Source organism: Brachyhypopomus gauderio, chromosome 11 (genome assembly GCF_052324685.1).
Source record: "Brachyhypopomus gauderio isolate BG-103 chromosome 11, BGAUD_0.2, whole genome shotgun sequence".
Classification (NCBI taxonomy): domain Eukaryota; kingdom Metazoa; phylum Chordata; class Actinopteri; order Gymnotiformes; family Hypopomidae; genus Brachyhypopomus; species Brachyhypopomus gauderio.
In genome coordinates, this window is record NC_135221.1 from 12,224,280 (window position 1) to 12,245,065 (window position 20,786).

Consider the following 20,786-nt stretch of genomic DNA (forward strand, 5'->3'; position numbering starts at 1 on the left):
AACCGGTCCCTCGCCCATGGACCAGAGGTTGTGACACACATCCTGTTTACAACCGCTTCACTTAGAGGATTTGGGTTCAGATAGAGACCTGGGTCTGGACAGGCTGTGCTGGCTCACTGTGGGTGCTTCCTTTCACCTAACGAGGAAAGTCGGAATAAATCCCCCCGAACAGGCAGACAGTGAAAATTACTCCTGCCAGAAACGTCTGAGGAGGTTCATGCTCAGACACAGAGGGCAGAGCTTGTCTGCTGTGAGCTCCACACCTGGGCTTGGAGTCAAGCGTACGTATGTGCCGTGCTGATAAAGAGAGTGGACTGTCCTGCTGGTTTTTTCAGCTTTGGAAACAAGTGTTTCACATGTTTATGTGTCATCTGGCCCAGGAAGTGACTGACGGAAGATGCGAGGGGGGCGTTAATTATGCTGTTTGAAATCGGGTCGTGTGCCAAAGGCCACTGCTCACCGCTGCCCCCGGTGGTGAGACGCAGAGTGGCGGAGGGTGGCAGTCTCACGAGCGCTTGTGTGCACTCGTATCAGGCAGGTAGTTGGAGCAGAGAAGGCTTGGGAGATTCAGACAAATGTGCTCAGACAGTGCTGGAACATCACGCACAGCCCCACCCTGCTCTGAAGTTTGAAGGTTGCTAAGCAACCGCTGCATATCTTAGACATCAAATGAGCAAGGGAGGTGATACACCGATTGATTTCTTCCACAGGGATGCTGTGCCATCCCTCTCTCTCTGTCCCTGTCTCTCTCTCTCTCTCTCTCTCTCTCTCTCTCTCTCTCTCTCTGCACTCTGTCCATCAGAAATCTCATTATTGTTGGTTGTGTATATATCCCAGTGTCTCATTAGCAGGCTTCCGGAGAGACAGAGGACACCATGTCTGAACTTCTGTACCCATTTGTCTGCTTCCATGTCTCCCTCTGTCTGAAAACCATGTTTCCCACAGTGTACGGTGGCCTCCTGTTAACAAACTGAATAAGTATAGAGGGGCGGGGCTAGGGTGAGAAGTTAAACATAAGGAAATGAAACATGCACTTTTTGCTAAACTTTTTGTTTTTTAAGCTTCATTGTGTGTGTGTGTGTGTGTGTGTGTGTGTGTGTGTGTGTGTGTGTGTGTGTGTGTGTGTGTGTGTGTGTGTGTGTGCTTTACTCCAGGTATGATTACTGAAAAGCTTTTGTGGGTAGTTTGTGTGCATCGTTTTGTGGTTGTTATTCTACAGCTATTTGGCTGTGACATGCAAACCTAGTAGCCTGTGTTGTAGCATAATGTCTGAGTGAGCTGTATAAACTCTGCTCTTCTTGCTCTGCACTTTGATAGCTACTGTTGTTTAGAGATTCACTTGGTCAGAACTGCTAATTATGAGTGGAAAGTATCTTACTATTCAGAGTAATTTGACTAAATGATTGGGTCTGGATGTTCTGCATGCCTGTATGTAGAATTGTACATTACACTATTCATATTTTGTGGTGATCTGACTTTTAATGTCTGACAAAATTTCGTACCCTCCAAAAGTTCCATATTTATTTATAAATCATACTTTCAAAATGCTATTTTGAGAAATATTTCTGTTTAGGACGAAGATGTGCAAGTGTAGGATTTTGGTAGATTTAGTTTGTTCGTTTTCAAGCTAAATGTTTACTTTAAGTATCCTCCTCTTAGATTAAATCAATTATGTCACATTAATAAAAACAATAATTCAGTTACCTTACCCGGGTAAGTGCTCTGGCTGCATGGCATGAAACCTGGATGTGATACGGTCTTTCTTCCTGGCAGGTGAATGAGATCTACCATGACCATTCGCTTGGGGCACGAATCAATGTGGTGCTGGTCCGGATCGTCCTGGTGGATGCTAAAAAGGTAAATCATCAGCGTGTGCACGTGTGATTCTTCACCAGCTCACGTGTGACGCAGCTGCTCCAGGCCCTAAACGCCTGCACTGGCTCGCACGGCGAGGTGCAGGGGGAGGGGCACTGCAGGGGGAGGGGCACTGCAGGGGGCGGAGTCTGTCCCTCCTGGCACCTTGATTCTGCTACGTGTAACGGAAAGATGGCTTGCTCATGCTGACTCAGCTAACTGCCTTAATCTTACTCAGGTGCACGTCGGATGATCGCCATGGCCTTTGCTGCTGCTAGACGTAATTTTGTGACAGTTCGACGGGTTGCGTCAGCAGTGAATATATAGAGGAGCTTCCTCTCTGCCTGTCGCTCTCTCTCTCTCTCTCGCTCGTACACAGTCCTTCCACTGGATGCTCACCAAGGCCAGGGACCTGTTATTCTGGTGGACTGAGCAAACAGAAACTAAAAGCATTGCGTTCCCAGGGGAGTCTTTCCAAAGTCGCACACCTTCACAGTTCAGCACCGAAGCACATGGAACGCTGATGTTATTCAACTGACTTCCAGAAGTCCACCCCACGTCCACCCCCACCACCTACTCTCACCCTCACCACACCCTCTCCCCCAGCGGGACACGGCAAAGTATTGTGGGGAGTAGATGCCAGATAACCAATCAATGATGGTGTTCCCTCATTCATAAATACAGAGCTGTAAAATCTCTCTCCCTTCCTGCTTGCAGTAAGAGGAGATGAGATGAAAGGCCGTGTTGGGATCGTGTGACATGGGTATTGACCCCATTTCCACCACAATGGGATTCAAGGTCCTGTCTGACCTTCACCATGACCTTAACCTTAGGCAAGCACTTACCTGAACACACGGCACCAGCGCTGACCACACACACCAGAGCACTTACCTGAACACACAGTACACGTATTGGCCACACATCTTCCAAGACTAACTTAAACACATGGCACACACACTGGCCAAACATACTAGAGTGCTAACCTCAACACATGGCAGACACGCTGGCCACACACCAGACCCACACACGTGTTAGCCAGACCAAGGTCTACAGAAACAATCACAGCTAAAATGATGTAGTTGAGTATGCGCTCTGGAGGAACCTCATGTTCAGTGGCCCTAACTAGTCCACTAGAAGGTTAAACTGGAGAAATGGATTTCTGTAGTTACACATCACCATTTCCTATTTGTTATATTTTCTGACATCTTCATTTTTCATGTAATCCATCACATTCTCCCTCTAATTTGCAGTGGGCCAGCTGTGCTTTAAATTAGAGTGAGTGCTGCATGGCTGGTCTCAGGGAGACCTGGTCTGTTCTCGGGGAGACCTGGTCTGTTCTCGGGGAGATCTGGTCTGTTCTCGTGGAAATCTGGTCTGTTCTCAAACGGCTTTCACATAACCTGACGTGTGCAGCAATGCTTTGAACTTTAAGAATGACATTGTATCAATTCTACACCAAATTCCACTACACTGCAGAAATACACAGCAACATGTCAATAACTTCAACTATAGACTATACAACTATAAACAAGCCATACTACACTAATCATCTACCAGCAGGCCTTCACATATATTGTGACCAGACTTCTACTCACCATGCTGTCGAGCAAAAGTCCAATATTCCAGATTTGTAGTAACCCTCTGATAATCATCTGATATTCAGATCATATATTTCAATAATATGCCACCAATATTCTAACATACCTGTAATGCCTGAGAGATTATTCATTACTTCACTGTCAATATTCCAGGAGTATTCATGAATTTGTCATAACATAAAGCCATGACAACAGATATATGTGACCAGATCGTTTTATACATAATAGCATGTTATAATAATTGGTATACTTTTCCAATCATCATATCCATGCTTGCCAAATTTATTTCCAGATTTGATGTGCACTTTACATCCAGTGCAGCTTTCTGTTGACCTTTCTGACCTCTTCCTATCATGTCAAACACACTGCAGTGGCTGTGTGTCCCACTGGCCTGCCAATGAGAGCTGACAGTGATGATCCAGTTCAGATGATGGTGATTTCGGTGTAAGCCTCCCCCACGGCAAAATCACAGGTCCTCAGCTACTTCGGGCCAATGGAGCTGTCCCATGGTGGTTGTGGGGTGTGTGTGTGTATGTGTGTGTGTGGTGAGGGGGGGGGGGGGGGTCTTCTCTCACATCCCTCCATCCTTCACATGTCAGGATTAAGCAGAATAACACAAACTGTCCCACAGTTACCGACCAGCCAAATGTAGCCCAGCCCAGTCTCTCCTGCTGTGGAGCTCTGAGCACGCACCCCCCCCCCCCCCCCCCCCCCCCCCCCCCCCCCCCCCCCCCCCCCACACACACACACACACACACCTCACCTCCACCTCGCCTCCACCTCGCCCGATCCTACACACCTTGTCACGCTTTCTCTTTCCTTCATCTCATTCTATTTATGGCTTTATTCTAAAGGCACTCCCAGTCACTCTCACCTGTCTTCCTCTGTCCATAATTCCACCATTTCTGTCTGTCTCACACTTTGTCTCTCCCCTATACCCACCCTTCTCTCTCATTTCTCCTCCACCTCCCTTCTCTGTCTCTCTCTGCTGTCCACACCCCCTCCCCTCCCCTCATCTCCTCAGCCCCAATCAGCATGCAGCTCTGCCCGCCTTGCCAGCAGGTTGTCCATCATCCCCAATTACTCTGGCAACCGTTGCCGGCGGCAGCAGCACACACTGATCAACTGTGTGACCCCGTGCACCTCAAACAAGGTTTCAACATCACGGCTTCTCCTGCCCATCTGCTGTTCAGCAGAGAGAGGGGGAGAGAGGGAGAGACAGATAGACAGAGAGAGAGAGAGAGAGAGCAGGAGGGAAAGTGTCCCTGATCTGACACGCCCTCAAAGGCAGAGATTGCGTGTGTATTGGACAGACTGGATGTTGGGGAGATACAGAGGGGTGGAGTTACAGAGGGGTGGAGTTACAGACGGTGGCACAGAGGCACGCGAGTTTTATTTAATAACACAAAATGCAAAAAAAGAACTATAAACTATAATTATACAGTTAAAATCTTAGAGGACAATATGATCTCGAACATTCTCCATGTTAAAAATCTCATTATAAATATTAAAGCACTGTGTCTTGAGGCAGTAACATTTCAAGTTCGTGTTGAAATTTTTTAAGTGTTGTGCTCCTTTAGCAAGTGATGACAGTGTGATTAACACTAAGAAGATGTTAAGAGTGACAGCTTTATCAGGGCTGGTTTCACCAATTCTACTTCTAGCCCCCTTACTACCAATCACTGCCACAGTAAGGTCTCCCTCTACTGGCCAAGAAAGATCACTACATGTATTTTTACTGCAGCTCTCCAAGTTCATGAACTTGACAAAAAGCTGAAAGGGGGAGAGGCGGTCTCAGGACACACATCTGGAAAGGATCTCCAGTTTCTGGTGCTCACATGGCCACGTCATAGAGAAAATTCCTGCACGATGTTTAATGCTCAGACGTTCAACACTCCCTGCAGGACGGATCGACGGCTCCAGCCCGTCCTCCACAGCGTGTTTACCAAAGCGCTGCTTTCACGCGTAGCATTAGTGGCGGTCATAGGCTAACTGCCAGATCTGTTTTCCAAAAGGTCTCATAACTCAGTGGGTCTGAGGCTTTAACATCTCTGTTCTTGAGTTAGAAGAAGTTAGATTATGGTGAATTTTACAGTGTTTTAACACCATATACGTTGATGAAGCTGTTGATTTTATTCAAGTCTGACTTACTCACCGTGGGCAAAGGGAAAGTACATTTAAAAATTTTTGATTGGGCTGTACTTGCTGAGACAGATATTCCCCTCCGATGATCTGGACAGCTGTTTTATAGCCCTCCAGTTGTGTGCCTAATTCCTTGTTTATGTGTGCTGTTTATATAACTGATTGGCAAACATGAGGAATCTGTGAATCTTCCAAATTTTGTGGCAGGCTTATATAAACAAGTCTCCGACTTGCATTTGCAAATTCATGTAATTGGCTCCGACCATAATAGCAATGCTCAGGATTGCAGTGGAAAAAAGCCTTTATTGACCTTGCGAACACAAGGTCAGTGCAGAAGGGTGAGCACAACTTTGACAGTTCATTCGCTCAGTCCAAATACAAACCCTTTCTCCATGCTGTCTTGAAGCACGTGGCCTGCCGGTGTGTTTTGTATTCTTTGAGTCTGCTGGAATCGGGGAGCGTGTTTGCTGTGGCCCCACGCAGAGTCCCCGGTCATGTCCGGCTCACGTGGTGAGCTGCTTCGGAGTTCTCGCTTGTGTGATTGCAGTCCATGAGTCTGATCGAACTGGGAAACCCGTCCATGAGCCTGGAGAACGTGTGCCGCTGGGCCTTCGAGCAGCAGAGGAAGGACACCACCGACAAAGAGTACCACGACCACGCCATCTTCCTTACGCGCCAGGAGTTTGGGCCCACGGGGATGCAGGGTACAGCAGACACACACACACACGCACACACACGCACACGCACACGCACGCACGCGCGCGCACGCACGGACGCACGCACGCACACACACACACACACACACACATAAAGGTGTCAATTCCAGGTTCAGAAAGTAAAAGTCCTCACCAGGATTTTGCTCAAGCTTGCTAGATTTTCTAATTGTATTTATCTAATGCAATCCAGGTAAAATTAGTGGAATCAACACAATCCAGAAAGCCTGAGCAAAATCCTGGTGAGGACTTTTACTTTCTGAACCTGGAATTGACACCTCTACACACACACACACACACACACACACACACACACACACACACAAACACCCATACACTCACAGACTTTATTCCAATCAGAATAAACTCAATATGCAAAATATATAACATACAAAAAAGTAAAACAAACAAAAGAAAAAACATGACAAACAAAATGGTGTTTGTGGCTCTAGTGCTCACACAAGTCCATGTGTTCTGGGAGGTCTTAACCATTGAGTGCGTGCATGTGTGTGAGTTACTGACTGTGGTAATGTGTGCTTATTTCGTCTATATCATACACATGTAGTTCTTGTGTCTCAGAGGTTCACGTGTGTGTGTGTGTGTATTTATGAAGACTGTGTGTATTGCTAGGATACGCTCCAGTGACAGGCATGTGTCACCCAGTGAGGAGCTGCACTCTGAACCACGAGGATGGCTTCTCCTCCGCCTTCGTTGTGGCCCACGAGACTGGCCACGTGTGAGTACAGACGTGTGTGTGTGTGTGTGTGTGTGTGTGTGGGGGGGGGGGGGGGGGGGGGGTGTTTGCTCATATGCGCACGCGTATGTTTGTGAGTATGTGTGTATTTGTGTATGTGTGCCTCTGTTGATGTGTGTGTGTGTGTGTGTGTGTGTGTGTGTGTGTGTGTGTGTGTGTGTGTGTGTGTGTGTGTGTGTGTTGCAGCTTGGGCATGGAGCATGATGGACAGGGCAACCGCTGTGGTGATGAGGTACAGATGGGCAGCATTATGGCTCCACTGGTCCAGGCTGCTTTCCACCGATTCCACTGGTCTCGCTGCAGCCAGCATGAGCTTGGCCGCTATTTGCAGTGAGGAACATACACACACACACACACACACACACACACACACACACACACACACACACACACACACACACACACACAAAAACCCGTTCCCCACACACACACATGCACACCCATACACCCCCACTCCCGCCCCAGACACACACACACACACACCCACATACACCCATACACTCCCCTCTCTCACACACTCACACAGATATTTCACTGGTGCCACTGAAGTCAAGAGGTCCTCTCTGCTTATGATGAGTGCGAAATGCACACAGCTGAACATACAAGGTAGAAAATCCCCGGCCACGGTGATCACAGCCCTTCAACCCCTCCCCCCTCCCCAGTAGAGCGAAGGCTGATGCCATCTGACCCCGTCTGACCCTGTCTGACCCCACCTCCTCCTCTGCAGCTCCTATGACTGCCTGCGTGACGACCCGTTCGAGCACACGTGGGAGGAGCTTCCCCAGCTGCCCGGCCTCCACTACTCCATGAACGAGCAGTGCCGCTTCGACTTTGGTGCCGGATACATGATGTGCACGGCGGTGAGTCACCCGTCAGCCGGACGCCCCCGGTCCCCCACCCCGCCTACATCCACGCATTGTGGAGCTACAAACATGTATAACCCCATCAGCTCATGATAGCATCACTCTGAGGTCAGTCATCTGCCGCCTCGTAGGATGACAACGAATGACCCAACTGTGATGTGATGTCACACATACTGTCACTGCAATTGCATTATCTGTGTGTGCACTGGTTTCCAGCTGTTCTGGCCTGTGAGCAGTAGTGATAAGAGAAGTGAGATCGCAAATACTGTGCATTTAAGACCCTCAGGATGTCCGTGGCGTTAGCTAAGGACTTCTGAGTTTCTCAGCTGCTGCTGGTTCAAAATGGATCCTGAAATTAGTGACTAGTGAGCACTGTCTACCTGAACAAACAACCACGTTGTTGTTCCAACAGCTTTACCCCTACCAAAGCCACTGAGAGTTTATATCTAACCCACCATTTGGGAAGCAAAGCGTTCGATTACTTTTAATTTCATCTATGGGGACCAATCCGACTAACAAGAAGCAGATTGATCAGTTTCAGAACAGTTCCCAACAGCAGTGTGAGTTAATTCTAGGCTTTCTAGCTGATCTCAGACTCTGAGAGTATGACGTTCCAGCTGAGCACTTCTGTGCGGACTGTGCTTCACTCTCTTGTCCAACGTTCCTTTAGCTGCAAAAGGTGGGGCCTTCAGGAGCCCAGGTAAGGCGACCCAGCGCAGAGCCACACGCCCACTTCCTCCTTTATCACTTGCAGCGAACATTTCATCACATGTTGGCTTATTTGTTTATTTGTTTATTCAGAACCCATTGTTGCATCACAATCTAGTTTGCTGCACGGGGTGTGAACAGCCCCAAACGTCCCCATCTTGTTGCTCATGTTTGAAGTCGGGCTGCATTTCTGCAGACTCGACATTCTGGGCATCCCCACACCTTCTTCTCCCCAGCAAGTTCAAAATTTGTGATGACCATATAGTTACAGTATATGTATGCAACGCTAATTCAATGTGATGGTAATAAAAACCCCTCTACCACAGCATCATCACCTAATTGATTAATTATCCAGAAGAAAGCATTTGGTGTAAAGGTGAACAAAATTGAAACTTTAGCTATATTGGATTAAAAGTCTATTAAAGTTCTTTGGCTACAGAGTCCTGCCGGATAACTTAATAGTTTGCTTGACTGTCCACAAAGGTGAGACTCAACATCAATTGAGGTTTTCACTTCCTCCCCCTGGTGGTGGGAAGGGGGCAAAACAAGTAGAGCATTCCAGGGGAAAAGTCTTCGTTTGTTTTCATTTCTTTCTTTTTCACCTTCTCTTGTCCTTGGACCTAAATGGTGGCCATGTGTCATTGCTAACCAACATTTCGTAAGCTGACTGTGGTGTTGGTCAAAAGCTGTGTCAGAACTGCCATGATTGAAAATGTTGTTTTGATTCCTCATTGTTTTGTTTTGGTTTGCATGAAATGGCCTCCTGTATATAATCTGCTGGGAATACAAATGTCTTCCATATTTCCATATTGTTAACTCAGACAGTAACTCTTTCCTTTAAGTGCACTGTTATAATACCTTATTATAAAGCTATTGAACTGAAGGCCTAATGGATTTTCTCATTTCCATTACTAGGATCCTTTCCCAGTTGAAGAAGTGTAACTAGCAGGAGCAGAATTGTAGCCCATTCAGGATTAGAGTGAAGTCCCTCGGCTGAATACTTCTGCTGTATGGCAGCAGATTATGTATTACGTGCTCTTATAGTTTTTCTAATGCACCAACAGCCTTTAATACACCTTAAAATGCTGAATTTTAATTTGACATCACCACAGATATCTCGGCAATCTGTAAGGCTCCCTGTCTCATGCAGTATTTTTATGGTATAGTAACAGAGTGCTTAAATCAAAGCGTTACTGCCTTGATAGCTGTTTGTTACTCAGTCTCTGTACAGACGTCTGTCCCGTGCCTTGGCTGCTTCGGCAGCCTTAGCTGACCCCGGACTCTCGAGGCGTGGCTGTTTTGGTGGGGTTGAGGCGTGAGGTGGTTGGTGAGGAGTGTGTGTGGGTAAGCTGTCCTCTGCTTCCTCCTCTCCTCCAGTACCGCACTTTCGACCCATGCAGGCAACTGTGGTGTGCACACCCAGACAACCCCTTCTTCTGCAAGACCAAGAAAGGACCCCCGATCGACGGCACAATATGCGGGGACGGCAAGGTAATGGCGCTAGGGGGCGCCGGCCAGCCCTAGTTATTGTTCATAGGATCTACGAGTGCACCTGTCACTGAACGCAGTTACTCACCTTAACACCTCAACACACAATGTTACTCTCACTGTCATGTTTCTCTCCTGGCGTTTTCTGTTCTTCACATGTACCTGTGTAACCTACCCAGGCCTGAACTGTGACTCTGTGAAGTGTGGTTAGGGGAAAAGCCATTGGTTGGTCTTGCTTCACCTGCTGCTGATCTGTCTCTCTGTCTCTCAGCACTGCTTCAAAGGCCACTGTGTGTGGCTGACCCCTGACATCATCAAGCAGGACGGGAACTGGGGCATGTGGAGTGAGTTTGGCGCCTGCAGTCGCCCGTGTGGACGAGGTCTGCAGTTTCGCACCCGCGCTTGTGACAACCCACGGTGTGTATGTGTGTGTGTGTGTATGTATGTGTATGTGTGTGTGTGTGTGTGTGGGTGTGCAAGTGTGGTGTTTGTGTGTGTGTGTGTGTGTGTGCATGTGTGAGTGTGTGGGTGTTTGGGTGTGTATATGGTGAGTGTAAGTGTTGATGTATTTATCTTATTGTGGGGACCAAATGTCAGGAAAACTTCTTGTGTTGTGGATATTTGGTTCTTGCCAACAAAATAAAAGCTTTTAATGTATATTTTACCAAATAAAACCAGTCAAGGTTTAATATCACACAATCACAGTAATGCAAGAACTTATATGAAAGAATTCTGATAAAAATCTGTGTGAATTTAAAGCCACAAATAGCTCAAACTTCAGAGTGCACCAAGACCTGAAGAATTTAGCAGCAGGAGAGAAGTTGGTCAGAACTGAGAACAGTCTGTACTAATATGACATCAGTCTGCTCCTGTGGCATTGATACAAACAGACTGAAAATATTTTGTTCATAGTTTCATCACAGCTACAATAACACATAAAATATCCTATTAATAACCATAAAATGTGGGTGGTTAAGAGAAGACAACAGGTAAACAATTAGAAGCATAAAAGTATAGTCATTTCAGTCAAAACTGAACAAATTATACACAGAAAGGATATTCAAGTATATTTCATACGAGCATTTGTAAAAGACCAAATGCTGTTTTCTGTGTTTAATTAATATTCTTGCATAATAAGAGCTGTGCAAAAGGTTTTAGTAATGCACCGACACTTTTGGACACAATACAGCCATCACACAGAGTCGCACACCGGCACTCACTGGCAGATCGAGCACAAAACCGACCTATAGGAAAGATGTCAGGTTCTAACAAATTTTTTTAAGAAATGTGATAGTTGTATAGGGTCCAAAAGAGGAGGTTGCTGTGATGAGACCATCACCAGGGAGCCGGCTCTTTCATCTGCTGGTCAGAGCGCCAGTCTACCTCCTCTTGGGCTTTGAGTCCCACGTAGCTGCTCACTTTTCTCCATCTGTGTTGCTCCGCCCCCTTTTTTTGGGTTTTTACAGGCCTGCTAATGGCGGACGCTCTTGCTCCGGATCCAACTACCAGTTCCAGGTGTGCAACTCCCACGACTGCGAGGACCCGTATCATGACGGCAGGGCCGAGCAGTGCAGCGTAATGGACAGCAAGTTTGATTACCACAACTCCCGACACCACTGGCTGCCTTATGAGCACCCGGACCGTGAGTACCGCTCAGCGGATGGGTCCGATCTCGCTTCCTGTACCGTATAGCGCAGGAATCAGACACGCACACAATCAGACCGCACAGCCCTGAAGGTGCAGCACACAGACCCCGCAGATCCTAGAGCACAGGAGACATGCAGATACACTGTCAGACATCAGACACTACTGACGACGTAGCTACTTCACACAGCAGCCTCCAGGGTACAGTTACTGCAGACGCTACTGACTGCAGACGCTACTGACTCCAGACACTACTGACTACAGGTAGTTACAAATATAACTCAAAAGCGTGCTGCACAGAAACAAAGGCGTAGACAATGTTGTACACCAGACACTCCTGTTTCCACATTCCAATACAACCTTATCCCTCTCCCTGCTCTTACGGTCCTTATTTGGATCTAATATGAGTGATTTCCCAACTCTTTCCCCCTTGCTGAATGTTCATGCCCCCTTACAGCTGTTCTGAATTATGAGATGATGCGTAGGAGTGAAATCATGACCTCAGAGCTCCGTGCTCTGATCTGTCTGTTCTTCCAGCATCTGCTTCCTGTGTGCACATGGCTTCGTCAGCTGGGCCACACATCCAGCCCGTGCGATCTGTCACGGGCTACCAGCTCCTCACCGGTCCGCCCAGCTCTTACGGCCATGGCTGGGATCAGTCAGACTGGACTAGGCTAAGCAGGGAGTTTATGGAGCTGGGCAGGGAGTTTATGGAGCTGGGCAGGGAGTTTATGGAGCTCACCTTGGAGTTTATGGAGCTGGGAGAATATTACGGCTTTACACATGCATCATAAATTGACTAAATTCGTTGGAGCCAGACTAAGCAATTCTAGTGCGTCCATTCTCAGAGGCCACTGGGATTGTAGTAAACCCTCAGTGGTGCTCTCACAGTGAATGCAGTGGAGCCAGTGGAGTTATTATGGTTTTTATTATGGTATTATTATGTTTTTTGCACTAACCATTGCTTTAGTTACAAATATATATATATATATATATATATATATATATATATATATATATATATATATATATATATACATGGGATATTATTTTTGCCAAAGCGACCTTGAGGTGATATACATCTAGAGCTTGAGTACCATTGTTATATGGGTAACATATAACAGAAGAGCTTGTGTGTAGAGTTCATAAGGTTCTGGTGGGGTCTTGGTGAGGTTCTGGTAGGGTCCTTGTGAGGTTCTGGTGGGGTCTTGGTGGGATTCTTGTAAGGTTCTGGTGGGGTCCTTGTGAGGTTCTGGTGGAGTTCTTGTCAGGTTCTGGTGAGGTTCTGGTGGGGTTCTCTCAGGCCTGCTGTGTCCTCTGTCCTGCAGCTAAACAGCGATGTAGCTTGCACTGCCAGTCCAAAGAGACTCGAGAGGTGGTCAACATGCAGGAGCTGGTGGATCCCGGGACCCGCTGCTCCTACAAAGACCCCTACAGCGTGTGTGTGTATGGGGATTGTGAGGTGAGTGTTGGCACCATGCGTGCACATGTGTGTGCATACAGAGTGTGTGAGGTGAGTTTTGTCATGCCCGCATTGTCATGTGTGTATGGGGGAGTGTGAGGTGAGGTTGTGTGAATGTGTATGTGTGTGTGTGTGTGTGTGTGAGTGTGTGTGTGTGTGTAAGAGGCTGGTTGTTCATGTTGTTTCTGTATCTTCAGAAAGTAGGCTGCGATAACATAGTGGGCTCAGGTCTTCAGGAGGACAACTGCGGGGTATGTGGTGGAGACAGCAGCACGTGCAAGATCCACAAGTTCAACGTGACCTTGTCCGAGAAGAAAAGTAGGACTTCCTTCTCAGGCTCTCCCTGTTCCTTTTGTTTCTGCAACAAATATGTTTTAAACGTTATAGTATTGTAAACCCTTTAGTAAAACATCCCTCTTGGTTTGGACTTCAGGTGTTATTAAAGTATTTGACATTCCTAGAGGGGCAAGACATTTGTTTGTCCAGGAATTGAACGGAACATCTCACGTCCTGGGTAAGACCTGGAAAAAAAATATGCCAAAATCAGGGCTCTCTGTCTCTTGGCTTGTGTCCCATCCTCTTCCCTCTTCCTTCCCTTTGTGCATGTCTGTGCAGCTGTGAAGAACAAAGACTATGGAGATTTTTTTTTGAACCCTCATGGAGACTTCCCCAAGAGCCACTCGGTCATCGAGAGAGGCGTGGAGTGGGAGTATGAAAACAGTAACAGTAAGGACACCATCCAGACAAGCGGACCACTAAAGAATGATGTGGTCATCATGGTAAACAACACACGCACATGCACACACACACACACACACACACACACACACACACACACACACACACACACACACGCATGCACGCACACCCATACAAACACGGCTCTGCTCACATTACTAGTTCTAGTGGATCTAGATCAGGGGTCACCAACCTTTTTGAAGTTGGGAGCTACTTCTTGGATACCAATTATTGCGGAGGGCTACCAGAAAGAAAGTTGTTGAGTGGGGGGTTATTGGGTTCATGTGCGCATGTCAATTGCTAAGCGGGAAGACCGCTAGCAACCGCGGACAATCGCTAATAGCAGCAAAAACATAAACGATGCAGCGCTTTGGTGCATGGCAATATAGTGAGCTGTTTTTAAAACAAGCCCGCGGGCGACTCATAATGTCCTCGCGGGCGACATGGTGCCCGCGGGCACCACGTTGGTGACCCCTGATCTAGATGTTCACCCACACAAAAAGCGCACGGCTCCGCCCAGCCATGTGGTCCACGCACGGTCTGACATAAGATCTTACGTGTGCGTTGAGCAGATGCACACGCGTGGACCGGCTCCAGTGCCAATGTTGTTGATCAAATACATCACGAACAAGGAGGAGCCGAGCGATGGGGTCAGTAACATGGTGCCCGAGAGCACGGTGCCCTACTCCTGGGTGTTCAAGAGATGGACGCCCTGCTCCAAGACCTGCGGGGGAGGTAGTTCACCCAAACAGCATCCTCACAGACACCACACACCAAATGTGTCCCAAACATGCAGTTCAGTATGTGCCCTACATAGGATTTAAAAGTATTCAGCCATAGATTTATGGTCAAACCAAAACTGCTGTTTAAAGATCTCCACACCTTTCTGGCAGGGTCTGACCTCTGACCTTCTAATCTGCAGTAAACACTTTTGTCATACTTTTGCATTTGTACTGATAAGTATGTTTATAATACTGTTTACAAAGCTGTTCAGTTTAAATGTTTAAAGGTTAAAAAAGTTCATGTCATCTGTGTATACGCTACCACTTTACCAATTTATGTTATACTTTATTATAGTCATTAAAGTCTTCTAATAGTTATTACCATTTACTTTTATTGTAGTACAAAAGCAGGTCTGTGGGTAGCTTTGAAAACAGTACAACGTAAGTGGACCGATCTCGCTGGACAGTGCCTGGGTCCTGAACAGCCGTGTGTGTGTGTGTGTGTGCATGTGTGTGTGTGTGTGCGTGTGTGTTCCACTCACTGTATGTGGTAAGGTAAGCAGACAGCGCGTTACAGCTGCCGTAGCAACACAGAGATGACTATAGTGCCCCGGCGCTTCTGTGACAACATCAGGAAACCTGACACCATGTCCACAGAGTGCTACCTGCGCGAGTGTGCCCAGCCCATGTAAGTGTGTGTGTGTATGTGTGTGTGTTTAGTGTTCACTGAATTTTCTTGAGAAATGTTTCACAGCAAACCTCTCCTGTGTGTGTGTGTGTGTGTGTGTGTGTGTAGGTGGGTGGCTGGAGAGTGGGGTGAGTGCAGTAAGTCCTGTGGCAGGTCTGGTACCCAAACGCGCTCCGTGCGCTGTGTGCAGCCGCTGGGTGACGGTCAGTTCAAATCCATCCGCAGCCGTCACTGCAGCGACGAGCGTCCGGAGTCTCGGAGAGAGTGTAACCGCCAGCTGTGCCCTGCCGAGTGGAGGCTCGGACCCTGGTCCCAGGTGGAGCCAACACACACACACACACACACACACACACACACACACACACACACACACACACACACACACACGTGCACCATGGACACACACACAGGGCAGGCTGTTTCCAAAGTGATTTTGATAGCAGTGGAGGATGGTTTTTTTTTTTTTGTGCTTAGTGCAGGGGTGGGCAATTAATTTTTACAAGGGGCCACATGAGAAACCTGAATTGTGTCAGAGGGCCACGCAAACAATAATGACGTCATCACAGTGGCTCCGCCCACCTCACGCAAACTTCTGCGAACGGCGGAAGCGTTTATACTTGCCGCGTCACATTCTGTGCAGTGTTCTCCGAAACGATGTGTGTTGGTATAAAGAAACACCCCTCAAAAACAGGGGAAGGAACATTTACCTGACCAATTTTAATGTTGCTTTTTGTTTCAGATTTGAAAAGTGCTGGAATTTAGGCTAAATACTTGAAAATGTTTGAAATTGTAACTACTTTGTTTCACAACAAATAGCCATCTGAATGAACAGTTTTCTTGTATTACATTAACAAATACGAGCCTCTTGTAATTCCAGGACGAAACATGAGAGAACGTGAAGACGTTAAGATCGGGCGTTTTGAAAATAAACAACAATTAAATAATGTGATTATTTCGGATCATTTCGAATATATGTATAAATATTTAACTTAATTAAGTTTAACGTGCTGGGAAATATTGAAATGGACCTTGAAAGTGACGTATATTCCACCTTGTAAAGGTGTATGAACCCTGCAAACATGACTTTGTTCATTGCGCTGAAGCGCGGCGCGCGCGCGAAGTTACAAAATTCGAGAGGTGTACGACCTCGCGAATCGACAGCGCGCGAGGCCACCGTAATTACGTCATTTTTGCCGCGCGGACCCTCGCACCGCGTCAAGGCATAAACCTAGCTTTAAAGCACTTCTACGGCACTTTCAAGGTCCATTTCAATATTTCCCAGCTGACTTAGGTTCTCTCTGAGCTCGGTTTCTGGAACGGAAAACCTGAGCTTTCGTTAACTCTGAGTTTACTTACCCGCTTTCTGGAATACCCCCCTGTTCAGTCAGCTATTTGTTGTGAATCGAAATACAGTTAAGCATTTTCAAGTACTTTAGCCTAAATTCCAGCACTTTTCAAACCTGGAACACAATGCACAATTAAAATTCGTCACGTAAATTTTCCGCCGTTTGCGGAGGTTCGCGCGAGGTGCAAGTTCACTCCCGAAAGTTTAAATTCAGCCTTAACTTGTCGCTGATCACCTACAGTGTTCTCGCACAGCTCACACGGAATTAACACAAACGTAGCGCTTTCAAAATAAAAGCATCACAGTTGTATTGCACGCACGACATAGATATTTGTTTCATTTATGATAGGCCTCTCGCGGGCCGGATGTGGCCCGCGGGCCGGAGTTTGCCCAGGTCTGGCTTAGTGGATTCAATAGTTTCAAAATCTACAGTGCAGACACAATCCCCTGGGCACCACAATTCAGAATTCATCGCAATTTCCCCAGGGCAGCTTTAAACAGGGAATCACGCTAAATTGGCATTATAGTTCAGACTTAAGTCAATGTCATTTTGTTAATACTCTTACATGTTCGGTGCAGTTACAATTTTTGGTCTTCCTTACTCACAACTTTCTGTTTGTGTCTGCATGTTTTTGTGTGTCCACCTTTGTGCGCGCAGTGCTCGGTGACTTGCGGTAATGGGACACAGGACAGACAGGTGCTGTGTCATACCCGGGACAACACCATTGGTCTCTGCCTGGACTCCAAACCGGCCGCTCTGCGGCCCTGCAGAATGGAGCGCTGTCCCAGTGAGTTCATGACACTCTCTCTCTCTCTCTCTCTCTCTCTCTCTCTCTCTCTCCCTCTCCATCTCTCTGTCTGTCACCCGAGAGCCCTGGTGTGAGGAAGAGCTGAATCACAGCAGGGGAGCGTTAAGCACTGATTCAGCATGAAGCACTTGTATTTGCTCTGTATATTTCACTGATCAGTTGTTTCTCTCATTCTCTCAATCCCTCTCTTACCTCTACTTCTAATGTCTCATTTTCTCAATCTTTTTTCTGCTTCTAATGTCTCATTTTCTCAATCCGTCTTTATTATACTTTTCATGTCTCATTTTCGTTATCTGTCTGTCTGTGTTCTGCTCTTCTTCTCTTTTGACTTCTTTCCCACTTGAATTCTCACTCTCTGTCTCTCTCTCTCTCTCTCTCTCTCTCTCTCTCTCTCTCTCTCTCTCTGTCTCTCTCTCTCTCCTTCTGTACTGCGTACCTCAGAGGGCACGTCGGACTTCAACAAGCACGGTAACTTCCTGATCCAGTGGCTGTCGCGTCATGACCCCAAGTACCCCGTGCAGAGGATCTCAAGTAAAGCTTCTCTGTCAAGCCCAGCCAGGCCTCTCCGCTCTATTGCTGCTCTGGGCTGGGGCCTGCCGCTCTGTCTTTGCTTTGCTCTGCTGGGCAAACTCCCCTGAGTGGCTGATCACCCCCAGGCCTACTCGCTTCTCTTTCATGGGTGGTGGTCCTCCTTTCTGGGGCGTCTCTGATAGGGGGGAGAATTCTCTGTTTCTCACTCTCTCTCTCTGTCTCTCGCTCTGTCTCTCTCTCTCTCTCCTTTGTGGAGCTCTGTGTTGTGAACGCTGGCCAGTCAGAAATTGTTAACAAAACAAAACAAACAAACAAAAAATGCAAGAGATGAGTTTGTCTGAGGAAGGGGCTTTCTTGATTGGATTGGCAGCTTGAGTAGAGAGTTGTTGCCGGAAATTGATTCGGATGGAGCCTTGCGATTGGTTGCCCTTTCCGAGCTGTTGTTTAGCCATGGGTCATGCTCCAGGGACGCCATTTTGAAATGCTGCCTGAGCTACAAGTGTGAGAGGACAAAAAAAAACAAAAGAAGTGTCTAAAGGTTTTTAAAAAATTACTAAAGCTTTATTGTGAATGTGAGATTGTCACAATGAGGTAAAAAAAAAACTTTGCTAAGTGCTCATTTCACATCCTACTCCATTCTCAGACTGAAAAAGGAACAGAGATCACATAATTTAAGCTGTAAACATGGGAAGTACTGTTGAACCACCACTTTAGGTGCTGGTGACAGATGGTGACCATGAGGTGGAACGTCTAAATGATTAACAGGGTCGCTGCACACGATCGATTGCTACACCACCTCATCCTCCATCCTCTCCGACTGTTAAGAAGTACAATAAATGCAGCTTATTTGTGCTTGCAGACTTTAAACAAACATATAAACATATTTGTATTTATACATAACTATAAATCTATATGAATTCCAATAATATAAAATAATAATTTGTTTTACCATGAATAAGCTGTAGCTTATTTGCCTAACCTTTTGACTGCTATTGATCGCTTTAATTCTTGACTGTTATGTGTAATTTTTTTATTGATTTTACATAAATACAGAACTATACGTATTTAATAAAAGATATAAAGTGTTTGGGGAAGGGGGTAGATCTATATTATGCAGGACTTGCTAAGCCAGTTGCCTCTCCGTTTTTCAGAGAGAAGTGGTTTAACTTTGTTATTTTATCCTCTTCTCAACTCTCTGTTGGGAAGATCACTCTTTCTTTTCCAGCCTCATTCCACACCCCTCACACACTGAAAGTGATGTGTCCTTATGTGAGACAGAGAGGATTTGTATGTATGTATTGTATTTGTGGGTGTGTGTGTGTGTGTGTGTGTGTGTGTGTGTGTGTATGTGTGTGTGTGTGTTCGTTCATATATGTGTTCATGTGTGTGAGGGTCTTACCTCACGCATATTGATTTCCATCCAGACTTTTTTGTGTTACACTGAGCGTGAGAACAATGCCTTACACTGGATCTGAATGTATCAGCATTCATCTGCGAAAGTACGGCTTTACTCATAGGGACGTATCGCACCCAGAGGCAGCTTCTTACAAATGTATTCTGGAACCAAGCAACTGACCAACATTACACATCTCAAACACCAACTACCCAGTAGGTATGGGAGGTAGGGCGCAGACCGGCTCTAGGCGTCTCTTTACCACTTCAGACTTGTCATCGTATTGTGAAACACATTTCTGTTGTGACTGTAGCGAGCTATTCGAAGTTTCGTGCTAAAAAATGCTGTGGGGCAAGTGTGAGAGAAGCCGAGCCTCACAGTACAGTATTGTAAATACTTGTTGGTGTTGACTGTATTTAATAACGTTCATGACTGTTAACTCCTTACTTATCAGAAAAAAAAGCTAATATTATATACTTAGAGTGATGGCTGGGAGACTTTGGTTGGTCTGCTGTGTCTTGGCTGGAAAATGTGGGAAGAGTGTTTAGGGGATACATTCAGACGGACTTAACGTGCACTGCGTCTATATGCACTTTGATTTATCAGGGAAACTTTATTAATGTTTTGTAAATGTTTAATATATGACACGTACGTGTGCCATGCCAGTTTTTACATCATCATTGAAATCCTGTATTTTATTTAACCAATGACCGATTTATTTATTTTTGTGACTCCTGGTTTGATTTACCAATGGATTGACTGGTCTCAAAGTAATGAAGTGTTTTACCAAAGTTACTGTGAACTTGTACCTTTCGATACAGTTGATTTATTTTTCTTAAGAAAACAACTCTATATCTATATATTTAAGGGGAAGTGCATCTCATTGTTTCAGTTTCTGTCATAAACAACTGCAAAAGTAGGAATAAAAATGTGTTCTAAAATGAGAAGACGAGTGAGCTTCCTCTGTGTTCTCCCGCTGTGTGAGCCCAGTAACAGTCACGTGTCATTTGAATGAAAGTGATCAATAACAGCTCTGTTAGCTCACAGACGTATTGGCACTGTAAACATGAACATGTGATTTTGGTCAGAAATCAAACTACCTAAATCTGCTTTAGTGTTTTCAGCTACTGTCTTCATGCAACTTCTGATTCTGGTCTTCTGCTACACAACTCTCTCTCTTTCTCACATACACACGGACACACACACACACACACACACACACACACACACACACACACACACACACATTCAAAGACTCCTTCCTACCAGTTAGCATAGTCTAACCAAAGTGTTAATTTCAGGGCATGCCGACTCTCACCACTCTGAGCATGATA

At 46.3% G+C, this 20,786-nt stretch overlaps 1 protein-coding gene across 2 annotated transcripts in view; it reads left to right on the forward strand.

Moving 5' to 3' along the window:
* Positions 1-20,786, forward strand: part of LOC143527071 (A disintegrin and metalloproteinase with thrombospondin motifs 2) — a 118,945-nt gene that overhangs the window by 96,053 nt on the left and 2,106 nt on the right. Inside the window, exons 5-21 of one of the 2 annotated variants that reach the window (XM_077021990.1) lie at positions 1,774-1,857; positions 6,142-6,298; positions 6,938-7,043; positions 7,248-7,391; positions 7,789-7,921; positions 10,010-10,123; positions 10,392-10,537; positions 11,587-11,762; positions 13,093-13,226; positions 13,424-13,544; positions 13,660-13,740; positions 13,842-14,005; positions 14,537-14,699; positions 15,242-15,374; positions 15,483-15,690; positions 17,378-17,507; positions 17,970-18,059. In XM_077021990.1, coding sequence (XP_076878105.1) covers positions 1,774-1,857; positions 6,142-6,298; positions 6,938-7,043; positions 7,248-7,391; positions 7,789-7,921; positions 10,010-10,123; positions 10,392-10,537; positions 11,587-11,762; positions 13,093-13,226; positions 13,424-13,544; positions 13,660-13,740; positions 13,842-14,005; positions 14,537-14,699; positions 15,242-15,374; positions 15,483-15,690; positions 17,378-17,507; positions 17,970-18,059 — 2,284 coding nt within the window. The remainder of the gene's footprint in view (positions 1-1,773; positions 1,858-6,141; positions 6,299-6,937; positions 7,044-7,247; positions 7,392-7,788; positions 7,922-10,009; positions 10,124-10,391; positions 10,538-11,586; positions 11,763-13,092; positions 13,227-13,423; positions 13,545-13,659; positions 13,741-13,841; positions 14,006-14,536; positions 14,700-15,241; positions 15,375-15,482; positions 15,691-17,377; positions 17,508-17,969; positions 18,060-20,786) is intronic. The other variant, XM_077021991.1, reaches the window with a different exon arrangement.